The sequence below is a fragment of the Ipomoea nil genome, unplaced genomic scaffold, assembly GCF_001879475.1.
Source record: "Ipomoea nil cultivar Tokyo-kokei standard unplaced genomic scaffold, Asagao_1.1 scaffold0937, whole genome shotgun sequence".
NCBI lineage: Eukaryota > Viridiplantae > Streptophyta > Magnoliopsida > Solanales > Convolvulaceae > Ipomoea > Ipomoea nil.
In genome coordinates, this window is record NW_017617365.1 from 559657 (window position 1) to 570277 (window position 10621).

Here is a 10621-nt window from a genome sequence, read left to right on the forward strand (position 1 = left end):
GCCGGCCGCTCTATTCAAGCCTTGCTCTCGACGTGCCGTTCCTCCGATGATGCGGTCCTGGGCGGCGAGTTCTTGAAGGGCTTCGGGCCGTACCCCGTCAAGTACTGGTCCCGAGTCCGGGCCATGGCTAAGCGTGGCTTGCTACCGGAGGGTGCGGCCACCGTAGGTAGTCCTCGTTACCCCTCATTCTTCTTCTTTTCCTGTCTTGCCATATTCCGACTCGAAACACCTCATGGTTTCTCTTTCCTTTTTACAGGTCCATACGACTCCGACTCCTCCAGCTCCGACGAGGCGGTTGAACCGACTCCCGAGATGGCGGATAGAGCCGAAAAGATGAGGCGTCGGCTGATCCAACGCACTTCTGGTACTGCTGCTGCTCTTCCTCACTACCGTCTCCGGCTCCCAGGCCGACTCCTCCTCCACCTCGGAACGTGGTGGATCTGACTCCGTCGCCAGTGGTGTCGCCCACTCGACAGCCACCTCTCCTCAGACAGAGAGTCCCGGCTCTAAGCGCCCGGCTGGTCAAACTGATGAGCCGGCTCCCAAAAGGATCCGGCTGTGCCATGAGGTAGAGGAAGATGCCCAGATCTGGATGGGCACCTCCTCCGTCCGTAAGTGGTGTGCTAACGTCCTTCTACCTAAGGACGTGGAGGCGACTCATGCTCTGGGGACGGGTACATCCTCGAGGCCTCACTGCGCCAGTCGTACCGCGTAAGTGTTTCCCACTTGACCTTTCCTTCGTCCTTTCCTTTCATTATCTGACTCGTGTTCGTCTCGCAGAACCTCACCTTCCAGATGGAGATGAGTAAGCGGCTGCAGAACTACAGGACCGACATGCGGTCTCTGGCCAACAAGCTGCGTCAGACGGAGGAGGCCTTTTTGGAAGAGCAGGCGAAGCACCTCAAGGCGGTGGAGGTGCACAACTCCGAGATGCTGAGAGTTACCCGCCAGTGGGAGGAAGAGCGAGACAAGGTGGCGACGATTGCTGCGACCTCTGTTGAGGAGTACAAGAAGTCGGCTGCCTTCGAGGCGGAAGTGAAGGCGGCGATAGAGGCTCGCCAAAAAGAGATTGCTAAGGAGTGGCTGTCGACGCCGGATGGTGACGAGTTCCTCCTGGACTTGGGCGAGCGCGACTATCGCCTCAGCTTTCGCGAGGCGCAGACAGAGATCCATTCTGCCTTGCTGGTCCGCGACTCCTCTTTCACTCCCGAGAGCTGGGGCCTCAAGCCCGTGATAGATGCTTTCCGGCGACTGAAGGACAGTCGGCGACTGGGGACCTGGCAGCTCTTCCGGCAACCTCTGATCCGGCGACTCTTCCTTCAGCAACACCTCCTGAGCTCGCCGATCCTCTCTTCAGGCCGAGGACCCTTCTTCTGTTCCCCTGACTGGACCAACGGCAGGGGCCCAAGTCGAAGGGATTGATGTCGACACCCCTCCCCAGTAGTTTAGGGCTATTCTGTTTGGGATAGCCCCCTTTTGTAAAGGCTGGCCTCCTTTTCGGGCCTCATTTAATGAAATTCCCCTTTTCTCTTCCTTTTCGTATTATCTTGAGCTCGACGCTTTTTTCTTTAACCTAGTCTCTTTTAACTGCTCACCGAGTCCTTCTGTCGAGCGACTCTTCAAGGCTTTTCCACAGGAACGATTAAGGGTCCAGGCCCTTGTTTCCTGTCTTTTCTTGCCGAGTCCCTCGGTCAAGGCGACCCATTAGGCTTTTTCTATCTCAGAAACAGTTTAGGGTCAGTGCCCCGTCGTTTCTCTCAATACTCGCCGAGTCCCTCAGTCGAGGCGACTCCTGTAGGCTTTTTCTCGGAAACGTCTAAGGGTCTGGCCCTTGTTTCCTATCTTTTCTTGCCGAGTCCCTCGTCAAGGCGACCCATTAGGCTTTTTCTATAGAAACAGTTTAGGGTCAGTGCCCGTCGTTTCTCTCAATACTCGCCGAGTCCCTCAGTCGAGGCGACTCCTGTAGGCTTTTTCTCGGAAACGTCTAAGGGTCTGGGCCTTGTTTCCTATCTTTTTCTTGCCGAGTCCCTCGGTCAAGGCGACCCATTAGGCTTTTTCTATCTCAGAAACAGTTTAGGGTCAGTGCCCCGTCATTTCTCTCAATACTCGCCGAGTCCCTCAGTCGAGGCGACTCCTGTAGGCTTTTTCTCGGAAACGTCTAAGGGTCTGGGCCCTTGTTTCCTATCTTTCTTGCCGAGTCCCTCGGTCGAGGCGACCCATTAGGCTTTTTCCATCTCAGAAACAGTTTAGGGTCAGTGCCCCGTCGTTTCTCTCAATACTCGCCGAGTCCCTCAGTCGAGGCGACTCCTGTAGGCTTTTTCTCAGAAAACGTCTAAGGGTCTGGGCCCTTGTTTCCTATCTTTTCTTGCCGAGTCCCTCGGTCAAGGCGACCCATTAGGCTTTTTCTATCTCAGAAACAGTTTAGGGTCAGTGCCCCGTCGTTTCTCTCATACTTGCCGAGTCCCTCAGTCGAGGCGACTCCTGTAGGCTTTTTCTCGGAAACGTCTAAGGGTCTGGGCCCTTGTTTCCTCTCTTTTCTTGCCAAGTCCTCGTCGAGGCGACCCATTAGGCTTTTTCTATCTCAGAAATAGTTTAGGGTCAGTGCCCCGTCGTTTCTCTCAATACTCGCCGAGTCCCTCATCGAGGTAACTCCTGTAGGCTTTTTCTCGGAAACGTCTAAGGGTCTGGCCCTTGTTTCCTATCTTTTCTTGCCGAGTCCCTCGATCAAGGCGATTAGCGGTAACCCATGTGCTTTATTTAGATTTTTGGAATCCTCGAGCCCGTACACGGCCTATCCTTTTCTACTGATAGAACCTTTTCAAATGAGTGACATTCCATATGCGATCTCTGGGCTTGCCTTCCATAGTCTCCAACTTATAGGTTCCGGCTTGGACCACCGCTGCAATACGGTATGGCCCCTCCCACTTAGCCGCAAACTTGCCCCCTTCGGTGGGCTGACTGGCCTGTCGATTGCGTAACACGAGGTCGCCAACCTGGAAGGTTCGCGGGCGAGTCCTCCGGTCACGATATCTTTTCACTGCCTGCTGGTACTCAACCATCCGTGCACTCGCGGCTTCTCTCCTTTCTTCTAGGAAATTTTTCTCGATCCGCAGATTCTCTTCGTTCGCTGCATCCGAGTAGGTGCGAACCCGGTGAGTGGGCTCGACTACTTCGACTGGAACCTTGGCCTCGAAGCCGTATGCGAGCGAGAACGGGCTCTCCCCGTCGCTCGCCGCTGGGTAGTGCGATAAGCCCATAGGACTCGGTCAAGCTCGTCCGCCCAACTTCCTCGGATGTCTTCGAGCTTCTTCCGGATCCCATCGACCAACGTTCGATTCACATTCTCGACCTGCCCATTGGCTTGTGGGTACGCCACCGATACCTTGGTATGCTTGATATCGTGTCGGCGGCAGAAGTCGGCGAAGGCCTGGCAGTCAAACTGTCGCCCGTTGTCGCTGACGATGTGCTCGGGCAGGCCGAAGCGACATATCACCCTTTTCCACAGAAAACGTCGACATTGGTACTCAGTAATGGTAGCCAATGGTTCTGCCTCGACCCATTTGGTGAAATAGTCGATAGCCACAACGCAAAACTTCAGACCTCCCGGGGCGACGGGCAATGGCCCCAACAAGTCTATTCCCCACTTGGCGAAGGGGATGGCAGTGGTGACCGGTGTATAAAAGGTGACCGGCCGGGTGTCTTTCCTGGCGAATGCTTGACAAACGCCGCACCTGGACATCCATTCGATGCAGTCTCGCATCATGGTCGGCCAATAATACCCTTAAACGACTAACTTCCGGGCGAGCGTGTGGGCACCCTGGTGCGCGGCACAAATGCCTCTATGAGCTTCGTCCATTATTTTCTCGGCCTCGGGTCTAAGCAGGCACTTTAGTAAGGGTCCTCCGAACGACTGTTTGTATAGCTGTCCGTCGATGATCTGGAAGGAAGGGGCTTTCCGCCGAACTCTCGCGGCGACTCCCGGGTCTTCCGGTAACTCGCCTTTTTCTATGAATCGCCGGATGTCCTCTATCCAGAACATTTCGGGATTTTTCCCTCGATCCCATTCCTCGATATCTACTCGCTGGACTTCCAGTGGTGCCTCTTCAACACTCGGCCGATTTAGCTCCTCCTCCTGGCAAATTTTTATCAGGTGGTCCGGTACCCCTTCCAGGGCAATTTTGGACAATAGGTCGGCTTCCATGTTGTCCACTCGGGGTATGTACTCTATCTCGTAAGCCCCGAACCCTTTTAACATCTCGACCGCACGCTCTTTGTATAGTACCATCCTTGCATTCTTAGTTTCGCACGTACCCGAGATCTGTCCGACTACCAGTCTGGAGTCAGTCTTGATTCGCAGCCGCTCGACTCCCAGGGCCTTAGCGAGTCGGAGACCGTTTAATACCGCTTCGTATTCGGCCTCATTATTTGATGTCGAGAACAAGTATCTCAGAGCGTAATATAGTCGGAATCCTTCCGGAGTGACGAGCATGACACCGCCTCCACAGTGCTGTCGACTCGATGCTCCGTCCGCGTGCATTTCCCACCACTCGCCTGGGCAGCTCTCCGAGGCGTGTTCCTTTTCTTCCTCAATTGCCGTGCATTCGACCAGGAAGTCGGCCAAGGCTTGACCCTTAATGGAAGGCCGGGGTTGGTACTCAATCCCATACTGAGTCAACTCTACGGCCCATTTTACAAGTCGACCGGAGGACAAGGGGTTTCTTAGCACGCTTCCGAGCGGCTGGTCTGTCAAAACTCGAACGGTATGGGCTTGGAAATAGGGTGCCAGCTTGCGCACGGTGACTACCAACGCATACACAACCTTTTCCAGAACGGTGTACCGCGTCTCAGCGGCCTTCGACGAGCGACTTACGTAATAAACCGGGTGCTGGACTCGGTCCTCCTCTCGGACCAACACCGAACTCACTGCTTTGGCTGAGGCGGCGAGGTACAAGAATAAGGGCTCGCCCACCTGGGGGGTAGACAGCACTGGGGGCGTTGAGAGGTACTGTTTCAACTCCTCGAACGATTGTTGGCATTCGGCAGTCCAAGCGAATCCCTCCTTCTTCTTCATGGCTTCGAAGAAAGACACGGTCTTATCCGCCGCTTTGCTCAAGAAGCGGCTAAGGGCGGCCAATCGGCCAGTCAACCGTTGTAGGTCCCTGACGGTTGTAGGAGGCTGCATGTCGATGATGGCCTGTACCTTCTCCGGATTAGGCTCGATGCCTCGTTTGGTGACCATGTAGCCCAAGAATTTGCCACCTTGGACGGCGAACGCGCACTTTTTGGGGTTCAGCCGAAGGTTGTATTTCATCATTACCTTGAAGCAGTCGGCCAGGTCCTTCGCATGCTTGTCCTCTTCCAGGCTCTTGACGAGCATATCGTCGACATACGCAGCCATCGATTTCCCAAGCAGGTGTTGGAACAACCGGGCGACCATTCGGGTGTACGTAGCCCCGGCATTTTTAAGTCCGAAGGGCATGACTCGGTAATAGTAAACTCCGTCCGGTGTCAGGAAGGCGGTCTTCTCCTCATCCGCCGGGTGCATAAATATTTGGTGGTACCCTCTGAAGGCGTCCATGAAACTCAATAGCGCCGACCCGGCCGTTTCGTCGACTAACTGGTCGATCCGAGGTAGGGGAAACGGGTCTTTCGGACAAGCCTTATTAAGATCGGAGTAATCCACGCACATTCGCCACGTCGGGGGCTTGGGTACGAGGACCACATTTGCCAACCACTCCGGGTACTTAACCTCGCGGACGTGCCCGGCCGCTAGTAGCGTGCCAACTTCCTTCTTCACAAATTCCCTCCGGTCGTTGGCCAGGTATCGTTTCTTCTGTACGACCGGTCGGTGCTCCGGATCCACGGCGAGTCTGTGCGATATGATTGATCGGTCGACACCAGGCATGTCCTCGGGGCCCCAGGCGAAAACCGTCCGGTGCTCTCGGAGCACCTTTACAATTTCTTTTTTCAATGTCTCAGAGAGGCCGACTCCAATTCGGACCCGTCGGTCCGGTTGCGTAGAGTCGATCTCGACTTCCTCCAACTGGACAGCAGGCTCTGGGCGAGGTAGTATCGTCTTCTTCGGGGGCCTCTCAGTGATCTCATGGATCTGCATCTCGCGTTTGCCCATCCCTCTGCATGCCTGCAGAAAGCAGTCGCGGGCGACCTTTCGGTCACAGCGCACCGTACCTACTCCATTTGGTGTGGCGGAATTTCAGGCAGAGATGCTCAATTGAGATCAAAGCCCCTAAATCCTCAAGACCCGGTCGGCCGAGTATAGCGTTATGCGAGCAGGCCAGGTTTACCACAATAAATTTCATGCTGAGTCTTTGTACGTCCGGGTACGTGCCAATCTCAACTGGAAGTGTGATTGACCCCTCCGCCTCCACCGAGTCCCCTGTGAAGCCGGCGAGGGGAGTTTTGACGGGGTTCAGCTGTTCTCGAGTCAGCCCCATTTTGGTGAAGGTTTCTAGATATAGCACGTTGACGCTGCTCCCGGTGTCCACCAGGATTCGCCGAACGACGATGCCGTTGACATCCATGGCTATAACCAACGCATCTCGATGCGGTATTTCTCCGGCTGGTAAGTCTCTGTCGGTGAACACGATGGGCTCTCGACACACCTTTTTGGAGTTCTCCTCACGCCCGTACACTGTCCCGACGTACAACTGCCGGGCCCAAGCTTTTCTGGTGTTCGCTGAATCACCACCTTCCAGCCCGCCGACTATCATGTTGATAACCGGTTTCTGGCGCCATTGAGCCTCCTCCTCTTCGGGAACCGGCTGCTTGCCTCGACTGCTTTCGGCAACGGCGACGGGTTCCTCATCCCTTCGACTGCCCGGCCTCCGCCTCCATTGGTTAGGAGGCGGGGTTCCTTGCTGGATGATACCCTCCATGATCTTCTTCAGGTAGAAGCACTCCTCCGTACTGTGAGTATAAGATTTATGATAACGACAATACTTAGAGTTCTTATCCACCTCTTCGTTTGTCGCGCGATCGTCAGTCGGCGGAGGCGGAGGCGGGGCAACCGCTTGTACCTCGTGGACCGGACGCTCGGGAATCGGCCGGTAAGCGTGGACCACTGGTCGGTCGTACGGCCTTCTAACTTCGGGTCGCCGAGCCACGTCCGGGCGCCTTTCTTTGGCTTCCGCTCGCGTCCTCTTTCCGCTGGCGGATCCGCCGACTTCGCGCTGTCGCTTGTACTTCATAGCCTGCTCCGTATTGGCCCTCTTGTTGGCCATATGAATGGCTTCTGCGTAGGTGGCCGGACGATTGTCCCTCAAGTCTCGGTACAGCTGGCCGGACCGCAGCGACTCGATGAAGAAGGTGAGCGCTGTCTGATCCTCGACCTCCTCTATGGACTGGATTTCTCTCTGCCAGCGGGCCAAATAGGTTTTCAAAGATTCGCCTTCGTCTTGACGGATGTCACCCAAGTGAGTTAGGTCCTTTTGTGGCTTGATATTAGCGGCGTAATGGCTCATGAAGCGGTCTGCCAGCTCTTCAAAGTTGTGAATCGACCCTGAGGGCTGCGCCACCAGCCACCTTTGTGCTGACCCCTTCAACGTGGGTAAGAAAGCGCGACACATGACCGGATCTCGTACCCCCAAAACCTACATCTTAGCCTGATAGCTCAGCAAATGCTCACGGGGATCGCCGGTTCCATCGAACGTGGCTTGCTCCGGGAACTTGAAGTCACTCGGTATCTTAAAAGTCATAACCTCGTCCGAGAAGGGTAAGGCGGTCAGCAACGTACGTCCTGGGGACTTGGCTTTCCCCTCCATCCGTTCTTTCAGATTTCGCACCTCCTGTACTAAGTTTGCCACTTCGACCCTCTCCCGGGTGCGATTTCCCGTGGATTCCGTGCTCTCACCGACTTCAGACTCAGCCGGTACGACGGGGTTGCGGGGGGGTTGCTCCACGCGACGAGTCTCAGTCCTGGCTCTTTTGGTTCGGCTCTTCTCTCGTGCAGCTTGTTGATCGCGGGCGGCTAGTGGGGCACGACTGGGCTCCTTCCGGCCTAATCGTTCTCTTGCTGACCGACGCCCAACGCTGGGACCCAGCCGGGAATGAACGGATTGTACCGGTTGGCTTTCAGCCCGTCGGCTCAATTGCCGGTTGTCGGGCCTCTGAGGCGGTTGCAACTCGCGTTGCGGCTGGCGGGTGACGGACTGTTCTCTCACTCCTAGGCTTGCTTCGGCGCAGGCGCGTCCGATTGCGCGTAACTGCTCCGGGGTGAGCAGCACCTGAGGCAATTGCCGGTTTATCTGCGGCGTCGACGGCGGTGTCATCTCGTTTTCTTGGCTCCGAGCGCTTCTCCGATTCAGCTGGCTTCTCAGGTCGGCCTCCCGTCCGTTGTCATGACGGCTCGACTGTTCCTCGCTTCCTGCCATGTCTGGAGTTTTCCTAATTCGACTGAGGTTCTAACTGTCGTTCCTCGGACTCGCCTCACTCAAGAGGATACGTGACTCTTCGTTTCGATCCCCACAGACGGCGCCAGTGATGGTTTTAGGGTTTTCGGGCCCAAGGAGGTCCAACACAACCTTTGATCGGTGGATACACCTCTCGATAAAATGTACGTCTAACTCAGAGGTAATGCTAGTGCTTCGGAATTTCTTTGTTATTTCCCCCCTCTCTCGGGTGTCCGAAAATGTCTACCTTTTACAAGAATGGAGGAGCCTTTATATAGTGGCTCCTCCTCTGCCGACTTAAAGGCTCTTAATGGCCGACTTCAAGGCTAATCAAGATATGGAGTCGTTGGACGCCATTACTCGGTCGACCAACGGCTCTCCTAGGCTTGTAACAGCCCGACCGGGTCCTGCCTTTAATGCTTCAACGGCTCTCTTTTAAAGGAACCCCTTTAATGCCCTCAACGGCTCCTCGAGCCGGGTCTTTTCCTGGGCTTGGGCCTCGGCCGACTCCTGGACTCGGCCCGATTGCTCTTTGGGCTCCTCTCGATGCTGGCCCACTTCTATTTTCTTTGGGCCCCTATCTCTTGGGCCGGGGTCCTTACCCCATCAATTATTATTATTATTTTATTATTTTTTTTTTTAATTCTTCATGCAGCCACCGGCTGTAGAAAGCCTGTGGCTGTACTCATTCAAGGACAGCCATGGCTGTCTATGGCCGTCTGAGACAGTCATGGCCGTCAAAAAAATTTCAAAAATTTTGAATTTTTTTTGTTAACCATGGCTGTCAAAAAGGTGGTCATGGCTATTTGGTAGCCACGGCTATACTAAAAGACGGCTATGGCCGTCTGAGACAGCCATGACCGTCTAATGTACATTATATTGTATAATGTACATACAGTACAAAAATAATGTACATTTGGTATATTAAAATGTACTTTTTGTTATGGTTCACATAACATTGTGTGGACCATGGTCCACACAATAATTTGCCATAAAGATGAGCCATGAACATGATGACATGGGCTCGGGGCCCAAGTGAAGAGGAAGAAATGGGCCAGAGATTGGGCTTGTCGTAATAGGCCCTAAAGGAGGATAAAAGAGAATCTACATTGTGAGCCATGGGCAGGCCGGGAGGGAATGCAGCCGAGTGTGGAGTCGAGTCCAAGGAGTCGGCACAGACAACGATCGGCACGAACGAGAGTCGACCCATCAGATGACCGTTGTCACTTAAGGACTACCTTTAATGCGGAGTCAGCCCGGCCATTGGGGAGGCCTGGTAACGGCGACCCAACGGGGCCCTTACCTTTAATAGCTCCATTATTTCACATTTATGTTTGTATTTAAACTAACAAAGGGTGGTCACCCATAAATAGGCCCCCTTAGAGAGTGTAGAAGTATGTCTTTTGAACTGGAAAAGCCACCGAAAAGTGTACACCAAATACAAGTAAATATAGAAAGAATTCATAGCTATCTCTCTGAATAGTTTCTACTTAATTTCCGGTGAATCCACCAACCACGGTTGTGTTGGACCTCCTTGGGCCCAAAAGTCATAAAACCAACACTGGCGTCGTCTGTGGGGATGTGAAAAAAGGTTGAAAACATGGAAAAAGGAGAGCAGAGTCATGCCTCTCGAAGTAACAATGTCCGCAATGCAGGAGTAGATTTACGAGAACAGCTAAGTCAGTGTAGCTCGCGAGGGCAAGAGAGTGACTCGGTGTCTCGACCGCCGTCGCCGCCCATGATGCCACTCACGCCCGCGTAGATCGACGTCATCGCTCAGGCAGTGGCGACACAAACACAAGGGCGGAGGGCCCCGTCGAGCTCGCAGTCTCCCCGTGTGCCGCAGCATGACCAAATCCAACCCTCTGGGCACAAAGAGGACGAGAGAATCGAGAGCAAGGCAGTCGGCAAGCCCAGTCTGTGCATTCGAGATTGGGCCCAGACGCCACTTGACGCCCCGCGCGAGAGCTGTTAGGCGAAAAGGTTGTAACACCCCGTGTTACGGCCCCTAAAACCATTTAATTAATTAATCAATAGCCCAAGAGAAAGAATAAATTATAATGATTAATTAGGGAAAAAGGCCCACCATAGTCCATGGGCCCCCATCTCTAAACCCAACCCCTAATCCCAATAGGATTAGCCCTAAATAAGATCCCTAGATCTATAAATAGAGAACTTAGGGGGCACCTAGAATCCCCACCACAATAATCTCT

General features: G+C 54.2%; 1 protein-coding gene across 1 annotated transcript; it reads right to left on the reverse strand.

Annotated features, from left to right (window-relative positions):
- Positions 1 to 2801: 2801 nt before the first annotated feature.
- Positions 2802 to 5398, reverse strand: LOC109179589. Its single transcript, XM_019329091.1, has 3 exons — positions 3888 to 5398; positions 3286 to 3731; positions 2802 to 3127 (listed from the first exon to the last, which is right to left on the reverse strand). The coding sequence occupies exons 1-3, from the start codon at positions 5396 to 5398 to the stop codon at positions 2802 to 2804; spliced, it is 2283 nt and encodes a 760-aa protein (XP_019184636.1).
- Between the last annotated feature and the right edge of the window lie 5223 nt (positions 5399 to 10621).